This window comes from Glossina fuscipes, unplaced genomic scaffold (assembly GCF_014805625.2).
Source record: "Glossina fuscipes isolate IAEA_lab_2018 unplaced genomic scaffold, Yale_Gfus_2 43, whole genome shotgun sequence".
In the NCBI taxonomy this organism is placed as follows: domain Eukaryota; kingdom Metazoa; phylum Arthropoda; class Insecta; order Diptera; family Glossinidae; genus Glossina; species Glossina fuscipes.
Window position 1 is genome coordinate 112,381 of NW_023998427.1, and position 18,634 is coordinate 131,014.

Genomic DNA, 18,634 nt, shown 5'->3' on the forward strand with positions numbered 1-18,634 from the left:
ACATATTCATAAACGTTTTCTGGAAAAATCGCGACTTGAACATCAATCAAATAATATTGAATTTACTGAAACGACACGCCTACACATACCATGTAAACTGAGAAGATCTATGTTTTTTACAGCGAAAAAAAATTAGTTTTGGTTAAGCCCTCACTACAGATAAACTTATAAACATTTGAATGTATATTCTATGAGTGATACTGCAGTATATGTATATAAATAGTAAAAGAACGGCCACGCCTACCCAGTGTTCAATTTTTATTTTTTTGTCAAAATCCCTACCCCGTCTTTCCATCTGCCCATGTACCCAACGGAGTACTATTTGTGCGCTCTACCTAAGCACTCTACCGTTCGCAAAATTTAAAAAATCACCTAAAAATTTGCAAAAGAATTTATAGGTCGAAGGACACGCCTACAATGCAACAAAAATTGAGAACACTCCTTTTGCTCGTTTTGTTGTTTATTATTTCTTCCATTACTTAGGACCATAAAAGCTGCCTTTGCTTGGTCAAATATTGGTCGTTATTTTCTGTTCTCGAAGATTTTATGCTCGAAAATGCGCCTATGCTGCTTTGAACGAAGTTAGAATCAGTTCCGAAAACACTTCTTATCTGATCCATGGTCGTCCTCATTCTCACATTTTTCTTGCTTGAAAATGCTTTTAAATGAGCATAAACACTTGGAAAAGGTATCGGTTGCCGTTTTAAAAAGCTTATATAATAACAGCGAAGAAGATAGGGTGCAATTTTCTATCAGGGATCCGTTCGCGATACGCAGTCTTTTCGCAACGCTTGGCGAAAAGCTCGAAATGTGCAGGAGAAGAATTTTTTCTGCTAATGAATTTTATTCCGCATAGCGAATAAAACAACAATAGCAACAATCTTTCATTGGCTTATTGACTCCCTTATATCGTGATGATAATAAATAAATGCTTGTGTATGGCTATAAAGTTATTGAATTTTCCATAGTAATTGGATAAGATGGGTATGGGTATGGGTATGTAGCTACTTCATCTGACGCGTAGATATAAATTGTTCTTTGAGAAAAGATGCTATCCATGTAAAGTTGAAGTGTGAAGTATCAAGATGTTGCGTTTCTTTGGTATTTGTTTGACGTTCTGTTAATCGTCTCAATGGATTTGTTATCATTATTTATATACAACACAACTTAAATGCATGCGCTAATAAATACGTTAATCATGGGGAAATAGAAGCGAGGTCGTGACAAAATCTCAATCGAGAGTTCGCCGATGGTTCATCGTGTTTTTCCCCTCGATTCATAATCATAGACGAAACATGAGTCCACCACTACACTACACACTTGATAGGGAATAATAGTCGAAGCAATGTCCTAAAAAGGTTAGAATCGATGCCAAAGGCAGCCAAGACAATTCCATCTGAACGCATCTTCAGATGCCGTCACTTTCTTGCCATGCGCGTAAGCTAATTCTCATTGATTATTTTCAAAAATGTAAAACAATTACCGAGGAGTTGCCTACGAACTTATTGCAGCTTTCTGCAGCAGGTTTTCAGGATTCATGATAATACCTCATCTCATATTTCATCTATCGCTAGAACCATAGTTCGAATCGCTTCTTTACGTTTACGAATCTCAGATTTTGATCTCGTTCTTGACGATGACTATTGTAAAAAGGTCGACAGTTTTCACTATGACCGCAGTATTGAATCTATTGAATATAAAAGAGTGAACCTACAGAGTAATCAGACAGGCAGACTATCTTGAGATTTGAAAAGATTCCATGTTTTCTTGTCAGAAGTCTCAGTGCAATTGGAGATAAAGTTAATGAAAGATTCCGACTCAACTAAAAGCTCTAAATGAAGTTGAGAAATCCTTAAATATTCATTATTAGAAAAATAAACAATTTATTGCATTTAAAAAATTATAATAATAAATTAATTATTATTAATTGTTGATGCACTGATTTTTTTTAATTTTTACAAAAAAAAAAAAGGAATGAAATTAATCGCGACGAAAACTTTCACCACCTTCATCACCTCCACGGCGAGAAAATGAGCCGCTGCCTGCACTGTCGCTTACGCTTCCGCTTCGACGGTGTGATCCGCCGCCTAGTTGACGGTCAATGATACCGCCAAAGCTAAGTTCACCTCCCCATTTTATGCCTTGCGCCGAGCATAACCAACTGCTGCTAGCCAACAAAATACACAAAACAAATAATAATACTAAGCACTTCATTTTCCCAACTTTGTATGACACTCTTCTCTCAATATCTGCTTATTTTAAACAACACACGGACATGCAGATCTCACGACGTGAAGAATACTTGTATGGCAGAGAGGGCTACACGAATGAAAGATACGTTAATTGCTTATGAAAGCTTCAAACATCTTCATCTATAACATTTATATGGATGTAAAAATAAATGATTTAATTAATTCTTAGAGCTAATGATATCGTTTAACGTTGTTGTTGTTGATGAAATTTTCGATTAAACTTAAATATCACAAATTGGCGAAATTTGGCAAATAGGCCCTGGCAAGTAGGTTTACGTTTACAAAACATTGATTTCTAATGATGATGATGTTGTCAGTTAAATAATAATTGAATGTAAATTTTTTTTTTAATTTAATTAGTTTTGCTTGTAATGAATTCAAATTTGTGTTATAGTTGATAAAACCCTAGAGGCAAGTTTAGCAACATTTACAATAATTGATTCGGACACGTTTGCAAATTTCTGTTGTGAGTTACGAAGCAGACGCACAAAGTAATTGATTGAAAAATAAATTTACATAAGAGAACCTAATTGATTTATTTATTTTTTTTATTTTACATAAATTCATAAAGTATGGATTTAAGGGCACCGTATAGCTTAAATCATATTATACCCGCGATTCTTTGACTATTCAGCAATCCATGCGGGGTATAAGAATCTTAATTGCAAACCTTTGTTTTGTGCTTGCTTTGTGTAGCATTTTGGGGGCGATATTGTGTTATTATACCCCCATCACTACTTTTTTTCCATAATATATATTATATATTTTCCAGCATACATATTCTTGATCAGTGTGAAATTCTGCATTGATTTAGCCATGTCCGTCCGTCCGTCCGTCCGTCCGTCTGTGTGCTTGTGTGATATCAACTTTAAATTTGGTAGAAGCATTGGACGTTTCTGCATGCTGGTTGGTATTGAAAACGGATCGAACGGATTGGTTCAGAGCAGAAGCACGCAGCGAAGCGTAAACTGAACGCAACTCGGTTTTTCTAACAAAAATTTGTCGATTTTTTATTCAGAAATTATTAGAAAACTGTCAACATTTGCTTTACGAGGCAGTTTACTCTAAAAGGCTTTAAAATGCAACCAATTGGCCATGCCCACATAAAGTTATAAGTATTTAAATTTGATTTTTTCCACTTCTTCAAGGCTTATGACTTGTTTATCATACGGCAAACAAGACAAAGCGTTTAAAACTATTTTATACACTTCTCAAGTGAAGATATATTATCTGCCTAAAAATGGGCTAATTTTGAAATGACTATGATAGACAGCGCGATTTATTTTTTCTTCATCGATATGGGTATCAAATAAAATAACTTGGAGAGTAGAATGCGAAAAGCATAGCGATGGGTATGCAAGATTCGGTCACCGCCGAACATAACTTTCTTACTTGTTTTTTTTTTTTTTTTTTTTGTCATATCCTGAACATAATTTTGTGTACTCAATACTGGAATAAATATTTGCTGTGCAGAATCCTTCCTTCTGATTTTATGTTGATTCAATAGAATCCATTGAGAAACGATTCTCTCTCTTTGTCCTACGGAATTTCAGATGGCATCCGTTAGTCAAGGATGACATCGTATGAGAATTGATTACTACTATTAAGCCGGTTCTTTACTTGAGAAGCGAAGATGTCTTTTTCCTAGTAAAGCATAGTTAAATGGCGTTACCCTTTTGCTTACAAAATGCTTCAAATCGTTGCTCTACACTTCATTAAAAAAAATAAACTTCATATTCATGTACTACGAGGCTTCCAACCGCTTGGTAGTCTTTTGTAAAAACCCCAATATAGGATTCGATAAAAGATATCATTGGGTGATCATGTCGTATTAACGGACGAGATAGTCGGAGATGCTTAAATCGGCTTAAAATTCAACACTGATCAAGAATATATCGATTTTATAGGGTCCCTGGCGCCCGGAGCTTCCTTCTGAGTGTTGCAAATGTTTCGACAAAATGAATTCGCGCCTCATCCCTCGTTGATGGGTATAAGAATCAACAAAATAAAAAAAACCAAATAACACAAATCTCCTAACGAATATAAACGATAGGTAATAAAGCATACAAAAAATATATGAAGCGCAGTGCTTTTTAAATAAGAATTCCTTGTACTTTCTGAAAGCAGCATTTCTTTCATTTATCATTTTAAGATTATTGCGTCTAAAAAAGACGCATTAAACTTTATTTCATCGATTAAATTGAACTCGGTTTCACAATTCACAATTTCTTTAAATGAAGATTTTCACTTCTTACTAGGTTGGGCACTTGAGAAAGCAATAACTTTTAACCGCCACCACCACCGCCACCGTAGGGACCACCTCCACGGCCACCGTAAGGACCACCACCACCGCCGCCGCTATAAGGACCTCCACCACCGCCTCCATAAGTACCACCGCCACGACCGCCCCTACTGCCGTACGGACCACCGCCCCCGCCGCCACCATAACGACCGCCACCGCCACCGCCACCGTATTGTGCCTGACTGAGACAACAACTACCCAGCAAGACGAAAAAAACGAGTAGTAGAGTCAATTTCATTTTTAAAACAACTTTGAAGCCCTTGCTTCCAGCAACTCTTGCTTTTATATTTGAAAACAGTCGAATGGAAGTTGGCACTAATTGGATAACGACGGGGCATCCCATTAAATTGTGCGCATGTTAAATGCGAGTGAGAAAGAGAGAACCCTTACGGAAAATTCTATACTTTAAGTAGAGGGATATAATACGAAACGCTAGGAACTATGATATAATCTTTTAGTGCACGACTTATCTATCTGGTTATTTTGTGTAAACATATTAAAATATTGATGACGTTTAAAATAAATGAGAAATTTTTTCCGCTCTGGGTAGAATCTCGGATACCCGTCATTGCCGTACTCACAAAACTTTCACGCGTAGATGGGTACGCATTAATTGGCCGATACGAAGTGCCGTCGTAAATGTTGGCCCGATTCTATTAAATATCTTTATCAAGCTTTAGAGAAATACTTGCCCGGCCTCTTCGGCCTCATTGACAAAATAGTCTGTGAATGTAAATTTTTCTTACTATTTTTGCTTAGCTTTCTTGAGTATTGCAAGCGTACTACTACGAGAATAATACACCAATTCTTAAACCCAAAACTGGACCTTCTAGCTAAAACTGCGATGAGAATCTTGGATCAAGACCAAGAATATATATATATGTTGCAATAGGAATATCATATATAATATATCTTCGATGTTGAACATAAAGTTTTTTTTTGCATGCATATGATTACAATTATTACAATTATTGCAACGGATAACAATTTCAAGATATGTGAAGACACACCCATAAGATTAACAAATACTTTAATTTAATATTCATTATAATGTTAGGTGTTTGCGAAAATTTTGATCAGCGACTTTTACAGATAAAAATGACAAAGACCTGGGAAATGCCAGTGTGCATAACGCTTGAATTCGATAGTTTTGACCTTCCTCTACATAAAATGACAGTTTCCTTTTTATATATTATCGATTTATTGAGTGTATGCTCGCGTGAAACATGGACAGCTCAAAAACTTTTCTTCTTCTTCCAAATTCATTACTTTTATTTTTATTTATTTGAAGAAATCTGCGAACGAACACATTCAGGGGCTTATGATGCTCCTGCTCCATTATATCGCAATTGTCGGTTTTGGCGTCAACGACTTCAAAGCGGCGACACGAATTGACTGAAAATGTCATTTTTTGACCACTTGTGGCAAGTGTTGTCCAGGATACGCTATTGCAGTTGAAATGGGAAGTCCTGCCCCACCAAGCATATCCGTCACCAGGCATGGCATCTCCGAACTGCCATTTACTCAGATCGCTGCAGCACGGCTTAACTGGTACGCGGATACGTAAAGTTGAAGAAGGGCGTAAATGGATCATTGAGTGAATTGCTGGCAAATCAATGCAAATCCTTTCGACATATTATATCGCCGTGTTGCCAAAATTATTGTAAACTTGTTGTAGACGGAAATGATGGAAACTATTTTGATTAATGTATATCGCGCCAATTTCCCAAAATAAATGACTTTTTCAGATAAAAAAGTGATCAAAATTTTTGCAAATACCTAATAGAAAAAGTTGGAAATAAAATTTTTTTTAATTCCTTCTCTCTCTAAACACAAAAGTATTACAAAATCTATTTTTTGTTTACGATAAAGTTTCAGATTAGTAATGAATGTTCAAGTAATGAAAAGAAATTGTATTCGGAATGATATGCAATATTTTATATGTATATGAACGCATGGAATCTTTTAAGTAATATGTACAAGTATAGGTTAAATAAAAAAGCGCGGGCAGTGCCCCGACTGCAAAAAAACCGGAACGAAGAAACGCGTTTCCAGAGCAACTATATCAACATTCATTCAAAAGTAAATATTTCACGAAAGTATTCATATTAACACTCATACTTACAATACTTACATAACGTGCATAACGTATCGAGAGTAGATAATAGCTACTTATAACGACCTTGAATGTGCATAGCTTCTCTAGTATTTTATTTTAGAACTTACCGTCAACGAAACTTGGCTCTAATCTACCGCTCACTGCCCCAATTCCAAAAATCAACTTTCAAATAGTACTTTCCCGGTCAATCGCCATCTTACGACATGGAAACACAAAATGCCGCAAAATTTCCGTAATTTTAATATAAGACCGAACGGCCATCGTCCTGAAAAATCAATCTATCATGTCGCTGTCGGTGTTGGCAGCGTTCATCAACACAGCTTACAACACACCCTATATATACCCTACTCATGGCCATAAGAATATTAACGAAGAGAAAAACTCTCAGATTTGTATGTCTGTAGGCCAATCAATCTCCTCCGACAATTTCTCTTCATAAACTTTCGAAATATTGAAAATTTGAAATAATAAAAGTCATTATGAAAAATTTATCCCAATTTCTATAAGTTATATAAAAATAAAATTTCTATCCGCCTGGGTGGCCGAATAGGCAAGAGTCTCGACTAGCAACTCAGTGGTCGTGGGTTCGAATCTCAAGTGCGGTAGAGTTTTTAATAAAGGCCGATAGCCTTAGATGCTAGTGCTTTTAAGAGTTTAAGAGTTTAAGAGTTTAGTCTTAGAATTTATTTCTCTGGCGAAATTAATAATAATAATAATAATAAAATTTCTACTAAATAAACTTTCAATTAAGTGAACTAAAAGGTCAAAATAAATGCCATCTCAGTCATGCGTAAAAGCTTGACGCGCTTAATGCGTTCATTTGTAAGAGATCCGGCTTTTTCTAAAGTGTACTTTCCACCGTATCACGTACTCACTGAAATAATAGTTTATGTAAAAACAAAAGTTTTTTATTTTTATTTTTATTATTATTATTTTTATTTTTTTTTGTTTTAAATCTCGTTCGCTTGATTTCTTTGGATGCTTCATTGTTACGAGGTTGCTTCCAGGTCAACGTTGTACAATTCATTTGCGTTCCCAGCTGTTTTTAGTTGATGTTCAAGTCAACAAAATTGTTAAGAGAGAATCTTGCACGGTGTGACGGACATATTGTATCGCATTGCAATGCCATCGTAGCAACAGATGTGTGCGAAATTGCAACCTGCTTGTGTTAATGGAAATGTATGAAAAGCAAATCAAATAAAAGTTTACAAAGTAGTTTATAAATAATCCCGGTTAGTACTATCCTGTTGATGCACAAGTCAATGCCAACCTTCACTCACGAATAATTGGATATTTTCTAAAGCGGGAAACTTTAACAAAAATCAATTACGTTTTCTCGCATCCTCTCCATGATTGTCGTTTTACCCTACACTATTTATGTAACTTAAGGCAAAATCCACTTTTTACTTGTGTGTCTGTCCATCTAATATCTGATGCCCATATATATATTTGACTTCAACACCGAAGCCGAACGGAATTTGGCAAATTAACATACATAGATCTGTTTTCCGTATTCCATCCCATATAAGCGTTCGCATGAAAGTCAACTCCTTATATGGCAAGACAAGCTAATCTTTAACACTTTATGACAAAAAATAGTCGAAGGCTATTAAATTAAAAAATTACTTTTGCGAAATTTTCAGCTCATCTGTTTATGTTTTGCGTCCCCTCCCATATAAAAGCCCCTACAAAAAGTATGTCTTCGCATGGAAACAAGGTATAATTTTTCATATTTTATCAAGAAAATAAACAATGAATCGTGTTATGCGAAATGGAGTAAAGCATTTAATAATCGATTGGCCGTAACGTACAGCTTTATGATGAAGGAATCTTTGAAGCGAGGCACTTCTACCGCATTTTTCAGAAATACATTTCGTTTAAAAGAAAAAAGAAATAAAGCATGTACCCAACCAGCATAGAGCCACACTAACAACCGGTACAAGACCAAATTGCAAATGAACCCCTAAGCCATCGCAAACATGCATAAGCCTGGCAACCGTAACGACTTTTAAGGATAAAAACTGGTTTAAATACGGCATAGGTAAATCGCGCGTATTAAGCAATGTTGCTTTAATGGACTTTAAAGAGTCCGATAATAAGAATAAGTGATAGACGTCATTTAGGTTCTTGCAAACTACTCTGAGCGGATTAAACAGCTCATAATTATATTTACACTGACTAAGCTTAACCAAGCTAAAGTGCCTAGAGAAGCGGTTAGGGACATTAAAGCTTATTTCACCAATTAATAAAGGCGAGTCAATAGTACCTTTGATTACAAAGGAAACGCCAAAAACAAACCTACGTTTCTCAAGAGACGGTAAGGAAGCAACCTATTTTCATAGGGAGGAAGAGAGGCAATCGGATGGAAATTATAAAGATACAACACAATAAAGTATTGCGTAGAGGACGAATCTCACAAAATATCATCTATGGGAATTTTGATATCGTACTCAAAGCGAAGAGTCTTCATTATATTTTTGATTCAAGAGAACTTCAGATCTCGACTGAGCTAATTTTTACAATATACACTAAATGGAAACCTTTGTCGTATATCCCCTTTAGAGGCGAGAATCAAGATGAATTTGGGACTCTGCTTATAGACTTTTCTTCAAAAGAAAAAAAAAAAACAAACAGGAAATGATGAAGATAGGTCTTGGTGCGGATTTCTGAGTCTTTTCGGTCCGCTATGCAAATTAACAGCATTTTAAAAAAGCAGTGTCTAATTACTCCGCTAGCTCAAAATTTGCCTCGAACTCGTATCCTTGTCGGAAAGACTCGTGCACCCATTTCACTTAATTCTCCAGAGAGTTAGGTGCAATAATTTTAATTGCTTACCTATCCACCACACAAACGGAGATAAGCATTATTGGTCAGGGCAAGAATGGGGGAAGTGTTTGCAACTTTCAATTAGTGAATCTATTTTAAAGCCTTGCAATTAGATGACGACAGTTGAAAAATGGCGTGATTTTTGGAATTACGCAAGAAGAAAGCGAGACGATACGCAGTTTCGCCCCTTTATATTCTTCTCTGAATCGAGTAACATGTCTTCTTCAATCTCTGTTAAGATCTGAATGTAATAATATTCAATGTAAACGCATATTGAATTTTATTTATTCGGTTATTTATTAAACCTGAATCAAACAGAAAAATTTGTTCTTGTTGGTTATCAAATTTGTAGATGAGAAATTAAGTGTTAATAACCACCACCGCGGCGATTACCGCCACCACCACCATAGGGGCCACCACCGCCGCCGCCATAAGGACCACCACCACCGCCGTAAGGACCACCGCCACCGCCGCCATACGGGCCACCGCCTCCGCCACTAGGACCCCCGCCGCCACCACCTAAAGGACCGCCGCCACCGCCATACGGACCCCCACCGCCGCCGCCATATTGAGCATTACTTAGACAACAGCTTCCCAATAAAACACACAAAGCAAGCAACAGCGTCAATTTCATTTTTAAAACAACTTCGAATCCCGTACACAACTCTTGCTTTTATACTTGAGAAAGTCTGACTGAAGTTTTCACTTAACCGAAAAACAACAGGCCATACCCGCCAAATATATGCAAGTCAAGTGCGAGCGAAAGAGATAAGCTCTAGAAATATTTTATCGCTTACATACGAGGCAGCCGTGCACTATCAGAAACGGCAGAGGTAATAAAATAATCTTATATGCTCGTATATATGAACAATGTATACATATATATATATATACCATATAACAAAATCTCAATTTGTAATTCGATTAGTTCGAACGAACGTCTTAGAATATTAATTTTATTTAAAAAGAAAATATTTGCATACATATAATTATACCGCCGCGATTGGTGCAACAGCAAACACTCACTAACTATCGGCTGCTAATTTATGTCTTTGAGCAAATGTTTGAGGTGTTTTTTTTTTTTACATCTATTGTTGTTGTTATTGTCATAATATTAATATGACAAAATCTTAATAAAGTACAATATTAAGACAAATAAATTATTAAATGACATTAAATGTATATTGAAAAAAGCAATATTTACTTTTAAGATAAATTCAATAGATATATAGATAGATACTTAGTCACGCTTGAATACCATTTGAAGATTAAAAGCAAAAAGCAGGCAACGAACGCAATATCTTTACGCAAACTCCTATACGTATGTATTGATCGTTCTAACGTCGGTCTATATAATGTTTAGTCTTTGTTCATCCTTGAGATTTTCTCTTATCTTCTCGGACATTTTATATAACGCATGTAAATACGCTTTGTTTGCTTTATGATGCGTTTGTTATAGAGTAAGTAAGTAAATATCTTGCATTATCAATTCACATAACTCCGTGATCAGACTCCATATCTAAAAGAAGTTAATCACAAGCGACAAAATATCGATCTATTAACGAGCGATCTCAGCATATTTAACAATATTGATTTTAAGCCTTGATCTAGGGAAGACTTAGAAGAAGGCTTCTGCAATCAAACAGATAGGCTGCTATTGCCGATAGAAAGTAATAAAATTCTATTTGCTAGTTAGTATGATCCCTCGATTACCATTGACCGACGCGGATTAATTGCGACCAGCGAACATTTAACTGATTGCGTCAAGTAATCGTACCAAATTTAGGATTTATACCTACGAACCTGTCGATAACAAACGGAAAACAGTTAGTTCTGAACAAATCTGTTAAAGAGAATATTAAGTATAATATTATCAATGTATATGTGTGCTCTATGGAAACTTTAATAGGTATTTCGGTTTATTGTAACCAGAATAGAATTTATTTGGATGGAAAATATAGCACACGTTCTTGCCAATGAATCGATGAGGCCAGTCCTTCTCATCATTTCTTCTCTAACCTTATGTTAGTCTTTTTTCTATTTTCACCACCAATTATGTGGTCTTAAGAAAATTGCAAAAGAAAGTCAGTCCGAAAGCGAATTCTTCAATTCGCATTTCTTCGTATTATTGAAACAATCAGTTCGATACAAGTTTAACGGCAACTGAAGACTAACTTTTCGTATATTCTTGTAATTCTTTAACTTTATTATTAACATTCAGGGCATACAGTATGAAATTAAAAGCCTATAGGCTACTAGTTCATATCTTTTCCGCAAATTGATTGTACTGAGAAGAGTTGCGGGATTCCTTGCTCGACGCATGCAAAGTAATTTTTTTATATGTTTGGAAAAAAAATTGTAAATGCCAAACTCTTTATGACCTGTACGCCTGTCCCTCATGAATACAGAAAGCGTTTAGCCTGCAAGTTGTAATTTTTAATACACTTTGACAAAATTTGGTACACTAAGATGCTTTAGACGAAGGACTAGCATTATGGATATAAATGGTTTGGGTCGGCCTATTTTTACGGCCGATCCTCATATAATAACTGCGTTCATTTTGTGTCGCCCCTATATCATTTCGATAGACTAAACTGATGTGAACAGTTTGGATCGGATGGATCTATTTTTGTGCTTTCTCTAAAATAACAATTCGTGAGAAAATTACCCCTTAATACATCAAGCAAATCTAATTTGTTGCAATTTTTTTTGATGAAAAAGAAATTTAATGAAAATTTCCAACGTTTACCCCATCCCACGTAAGGTTCTGTTGAAAAATATACTACGGAAATGATGCAAGATGTTTATGAGTCGGAATTACCCGATTATAATGTTTAATTCAAAAATTTCGCATACTCCCTGCATCAAAGTACAGCAGTGTTAGATATTAAATATCGTCGACTGATGATAATGAATTTGAACAACACAATGAATTTTTTTTTTTTTTTTTCAAAATTTTTAATATTATACTTTAAATATTTAACATGAATCAATTCCAATAGAAAATGCAATGTCCAATCCTGTGGTCTTGGGCCCTAGTGGGCACGATTTTTACTTAAAATCGTTACCAGGTCTGAGATTAGAACCACCACCACCACCACCTCCATTAGGACCACCGCCGCCTCCCCCGTTAGGCCCACCGCCACCTCCTCCATTAGGACCACCACCACCTCCGTTGGGACCTCCGCCGCCTCCTCCATTAGGGCCACCACCTCCCCCTCCATTAGGACCACCACCACCTCCTCCATTAGGGCCACCGCCGCCTCCGCCATTAGGACCTCCGCCACCTCCCCCAGTGGGGCCACCTCCACCACCGGAAAGCTGAGCTTTACCTAAGCAACTTGCGATTAAAACACACAAGATAAGCAACGACAACGACTTCATTTCTACAACGCGTCTGTCAATCCAAACAGCTAAACCTTTTATAGTTGAGACCAAAGCAGAACTATTGTACGATTGCACAATCTACTATACATATTAAAGTGTGCAAATGTAAAATGCTTAACGTGTGAGAGATAACGTCTAGAAAAAATCTGAATGCATTTAACGTAAAGGCTCTCTTGAAGCACACGAGACATTAAATGCGAATACGAATTGAAATATATATCCAGCTGTATATAATGAAGTGTAAGAGTACATTTTTATTCTTATTTGTATTGCATTTAGATACCTTCAATTACTAAATACCGGCACGTAGATAATTGAAAATAATCTTTCACATCAATTAGATCTGAATGTAAAATCTAACCATAAAAGTTTATAAACTAACTCGGAGAAAAGATCACGAAAAATAAATGAAATAAAATAAATTGTATTACAGAAGTCAGAAGTTTTAGAAAAAGGAATGAACATGACATTTAGAACTAAGTAGTTGCGATATCTCCCTTAACATATTTTAGCGAACTTTCAATTATTGATTTGCTAAATAATAGAAGAAGAAGAAGAATAGAACAATAGAAGAAAAAGAAGAAGAAATATCTCCCTTAACACATCTCAGCGAACTTTCAATTGTTGGTTTGCTAAATAATACAAGAAGAAGAAGAAGAAGAAGTAATATCTCTCTTAGGGAACTTTCAATTGCTGGTTTGCTAAATAACAGAATAAGAAGAAGAAGAAGACGAAGTAGTATCTCTCTTTACATCCCATCGTTAAAAAAATTGCAGAATGATATTTCCATTTAAGAAATTTTTTACATTCAAGTTAAGGTTTTACGTATATACGTATCACACGCATCGATTATTTTAGTGGTCCTTAATGTCCCAATAGAATGGATTTCTTGTTGTTGAGTTGAGTTCTTCAAATGCTTCAAATGACATATCGTTCAATTCCTTTGAAAATTTTTTACAACGTATTTTATATACTACACTTATACTTTAACACAAGACATGATAAATAAATGGTAAGAAAGAATGTAATTGCAATAGAACGGACAATATTATTTATTTTAATTTTGTTTAAATTTAAGGGTAAATTTTTCTTTTATATTATTATGATGGAGGAAAATGACAAAATGCGTCTTAACATGTGAGCATAGCCTAATTTTATAGCACAGTCAACGGGCTACATAAGATGGAAAAATTTCACGCCAGTTAATATGCATAGCCAGGTATGCAGATAACGGGATAAATTGTCTATATATCGCTTATAGAATGCAATTTGTTCTTTACTGCTTCTATTAAGCCAGTTAATCCGACATTAGTGATAAGAAGAACAAGCGGATAAGATGATGATGATGCATTCAAATGTTCCATCAATAAAATGATAATTACATGCGCTAACATCAGTTGTCGCATAGAATATAAAATCAATTTGATTTCAATTCTCAATCCGTATGTCATTGTATTAAATATAAAAAAATCAACAAAATCATTTTTCAACATTTATCGTTTTATTCCCTGTATCCTTCCTTTTTATACCTTACTACGCTAGTTTTCATGGGCGAAAAAAAGAAGAAGAGGACATATAATACATACATATATATATATAGAAGAACTTTCAGCAAAATAATGAAAAGCATTTGCTCATACTAAAGATCTAACTGCATACTCTATCGATCCTCTTAACCTCGTCCCCCTCCTCCGTACGCAATGAAACGTTGCGTGGTTGTGGTGTAATTAATTGTAAAATGAATTTCCCAAAGGAAAATGCTTGAGCGATTCGGTAAGAGGTAAAACAAGCATTAAATTAATATTTTCTCACTGATCGAAGTCTTAGGCACTCAGATGATAATCGCTTAATAACGAGCATATTGCCGGAATTATTTTCCTAGCAACCAAATTTGGATAATGAAGAATTTTTTGTGAATATTTGACCAAATTTTTGGTATGATGTCCAGTAGCCCCCACTAAGGATTCAGAAACTGTATAATTCTTAAAAATACCCCTCAAAGGTTTTCTAAAGTACATGTCTACGCATTCTTGACTTAACTCTTTAAAATGCTAGCAATACGTTCACCAAGACTACAAAAGTCAGACAATTCAACATAAAGTACAATCTATAGGAAATATTAAAAGCGATAAAATCGGTCCCGTCATTTTCAAAGCAAGTATGCCCCTGTTGCTTGTATAATGCACCGACCCTGATCACTTAAAAAGTTTTCAAGAAATATGTTCTCACGCCTTCTTTCTTTTCTAAATGCGTCGACCCTTTGATAGAAATTGTGAGCGATATGAAGAGTTATAAGCTTTGGCTAAGACGAAAATAAAGTGATCTTTCATTGGCTATTGTGAGAAGCTGCACATCTATGCTGTCATGTTTATTGCGGTCTATTGAATACGCAACGGTTTCAGTAGAGTGCTAAATAATCAATCCTGGCCCTTCTTTCTTATGAGTGGGGCAGCACATCTCCACTTTGGTTTTAAGGATGCACTCCTTGTTTAATGTTCTGTGTTACTTTGTTGAAAGTAAGGAAGAAAGTAAGAGACAAGTCAAGTGCATGAATGGACAAAGTCACTTCACATCGCTAATTTTTCAAATTTGAAAACATTGTCAAGCCTTGCATGGGCGGTTAGTTTCTTTAATATTTCATTTATATTCTATTTATACATCTATGTCAGATACACGCCTTACGTCTTAATGCATGCAAGTAAACGACAAAACTTATATTGATTTGACATAAAAAAAATGTTTTTTAATTAATTATTGAATCAATTAAAGTACATATCTATAAGTAACAATGGAAAGCAATTTTCTAATACGTAACGAACACTGACTTACGATACTTATGATTTAATTAAAATTTCAACAAGTAACCTTAGCACAACGACTAAGAAAATAAATAAAGTCCCTGAACGACTCCACCCCACACCCCCCTCCCTTGACCCGTTTCTACCCTTCTCATCGTCATCATATATTAATAGGTAAACGACAAATCGATCCTAAGAAAAAACTGTATTCGAATAACAACATAGGAATTATGAACGCACGACCACATGCAAGCACTGACCTTTCCCTCTATCTTTACTAGAACTAAAATAGCACTGTTTGTAAACAAATCATTATACCCTACAGCTGCTGGGAGCGTAAGAGTGCAAGCATTCAATTTGTATGCCTAAGCATTTTTCTGCTCCATCTAGACATCGCAATTTTTGAGATCACTTGATCAGATCAATGACATAATTGGCCCAAAGATGAATGATGCTCTCGGAATAGGTTTCGAAGATTCGACCATTGATGCGACCATCTTTGAAAAAAAACCGATGGAGAATAGTATGCATGTAATAGTATATAGAATGTTTGGATCGTTCGACTTTTTGTAATCTCTTCGCAGGCAAAAAGCTACAACTACATGCGGTGAGAATGAGGTCTAACTTTGAGAATTTTACGAGCGAAATTTTTTCGAAACTTGCGATTTAATATTTAAATACGATAAACTTGCCCTGTATATGTTTGTTTTACGGGTCCTTACCCCTACATATAGATGGTCATGTGAATCGGAAGTATTTACATGATAACAACGTGTATTCTATGACGAAAACAAGTGAAATAATATATTGAATTGGGCGAGTGGGGTAAAGTGTCTCGTGATCGCGATAGCATTATAACTTTTGTTTGGTATAAGCGAAATGCGAAATGCACTTATGCACACTTGATTAAATTTCTTAGAATTTTAATACTTTTGAGAACTTGTTTTTTTTATTGGGTTTCCCAAAAAAAACCCATATGGAATTGACCGTGAATTTTGTTATCAGGCTCGCTGCTCATATGTCATTAATTAAAAAAAAAAAAAGAATAAAGAAAATAAAGAAGAAAGCAAATATGTTTTATTTCGTTACTTTATATTAAATACGTAATGAGTAGAAAAATTTAGTATAAATAAAAGTGTCAGATCGACAGAGCATCACATTAGCACTTCAACATGAAATTGTTTACGATATTAGCATCGATACTGGCTTTAATAGCTGTAGCTATGGGTGAGTAAATCATGTCCTTTTCAAAAAAAGACAAAAATTATTATTTAATTGCATTCATTTATTCCGCTTAACCATAGGTTCACCCAATCCTGTGCCCGAACCTCAAGGAGGAGGCGGTGGCGGCGGTGGCGGTGGTGGTCTTTATGGCGGTGGCGGTGGTGGTGGTGGTGGTGGCGGTGGCAAATAAATCTTCGACCATTCATTTCATCCCAACGCCTTTCAACAATCAGAATGACTTTGCATGAACGAAATAATAATTGACTTGCGATGATGAAAAATAAAACATTGGAAACAGAAAAAAAAAATTAATTTCGTAATTCTTTTCAAGTTGCATATGATGTACAGTTTAGATTTAAATTTAGATTGAAATTATTAGAAAGCGTGGGTATGAGAGGATTTGAAATAATATCCTTCTCTTGCACTGGCCTATGAACATACTGTTGTTTACGTTCTAGGCATTCTTAAAACGTAATAATACCAACGAATTTGATAGTTTAGCACTGGACACTTGACTACTGACATTTTGCCCACATCTATTGTTTCCAAGCAGGGACACAAACATTTCTTAATCGATTGGGGAGGAAAGGTCAAAATATGAATATTATTTGTCCACAGACGCGCCCATAGTAGTAAACGAACCGAGGTAGCCTCGAAAAAAGCCGGCAATTCATTCTTATTTTCATCTGAAACTTTTGAACTCATCGATCCTTTTCCGACAAACTTTTACACAGACGCTCGCCAGAATCGTCTGCATGTTCGGTCCGAAAGTGGCGCTGTTCCGTTAATCTGTTCAGCAGCCTAAATGTACACATACACGATATCCTCTCACATACAATTCTAGAGAACTTGAACCCTGGGGTACATTTTCACTTGTTTTATGTGGTTTCTTGGTTGCCTCTCATCGGTTGTGGGTCTATCCTCAAATTAATCCGCTTTGAAATAATTCCGGATAGTTCGTCGTGATGCGCTCCCAACTTGCTGAGTTGAATGCGTTTCAACCATCTCCTGGTTTTAACCATCTCCTTCATCATGGACTTTCCATTGAGGCTTTCGCATTGGAGACATCGTCTCCGTCACCGTTCCGTTTCCTTGAAAGTGATTATATAATTTCGTGATTTTTTTTTCCCCTGTAGACGGCTTTCGACTTCTGCAAAACTTTGCTAACAAATTATGCTATAGCGCTATTGAAAGTCGACAGTCCGTAGATATTTAAAAAAAAAAAACTCAACTGAATACATTGTGGTCTGGAAAAGGCGAACTTTAAATACCCTGCTCTGCTTTGCCTAATATATTATTATTATTATTATTATTATAAACTTAGCCAGAGAATAAATTCTAAGACTAGAGTCTTAAAGCACTAGCATCTAAGGCTTTCGGCTTTATTAAAAACTCTACCGCACTTGAGATTTGAACCCACGACCATTGAGTTGATAGTCGAGACTCTTGCCTACTCGGCCACTCAGGCGGATTAGCCTAATATAATTCTTCGCTTACATTCGTGTTAAGATACAAAAACTTATACTTCGCGTCCATGCAAAAGCATATAAGGGCAATGAGAGCCCTTATATGGGAACGAACCCAAGACGTGGAAGGTGCTGGTCCAAATTAATTGCACTTAACCTTCTTGCCATAGACCTTATTGCTGTTCAACTATTTTCATCATAATGACTTTTTTGCCCTATAACGGGTAGGGTCCAAATAAAAATTATAATTGACTACCGAA

General features: G+C 35.7%; 4 protein-coding genes across 4 annotated transcripts; 2 read left to right on the forward strand and 2 right to left on the reverse strand.

Annotated features, from left to right (window-relative positions):
* Positions 1-4,537: 4,537 nt before the first annotated feature.
* On the reverse strand, positions 4,538-4,792 carry LOC119637184 (glycine-rich RNA-binding protein 7-like). Its single transcript, XM_038033040.1, has one exon. It carries the CDS (start codon positions 4,790-4,792, stop codon positions 4,538-4,540), a length of 255 nt encoding a protein of 84 aa, XP_037888968.1.
* Positions 4,793-9,866: 5,074 nt separating this feature from the next.
* On the reverse strand, positions 9,867-10,133 carry LOC119637185 (glycine-rich cell wall structural protein-like). Its single transcript, XM_038033041.1, has one exon. The coding sequence runs from the start codon at positions 10,131-10,133 to the stop codon at positions 9,867-9,869; it is 267 nt and encodes an 88-aa protein (XP_037888969.1).
* Positions 10,134-12,509: 2,376 nt separating this feature from the next.
* LOC119637186 (uncharacterized proline-rich protein-like) lies at positions 12,510-12,824 on the forward strand. Its single transcript, XM_038033042.1, has one exon. The coding sequence runs from the start codon at positions 12,510-12,512 to the stop codon at positions 12,822-12,824; it is 315 nt and encodes a 104-aa protein (XP_037888970.1).
* Positions 12,825-16,839: 4,015 nt separating this feature from the next.
* Positions 16,840-17,216, forward strand: LOC119637239 (eggshell protein 1-like). The gene is made up of 2 exons (XM_038033112.1): positions 16,840-16,911; positions 16,989-17,216. Exons 1-2 carry the CDS (start codon positions 16,857-16,859, stop codon positions 17,096-17,098), a joined length of 165 nt encoding a protein of 54 aa, XP_037889040.1. The 5' UTR covers positions 16,840-16,856; the 3' UTR covers positions 17,099-17,216.
* Positions 17,217-18,634: the final 1,418 nt, after the last annotated feature.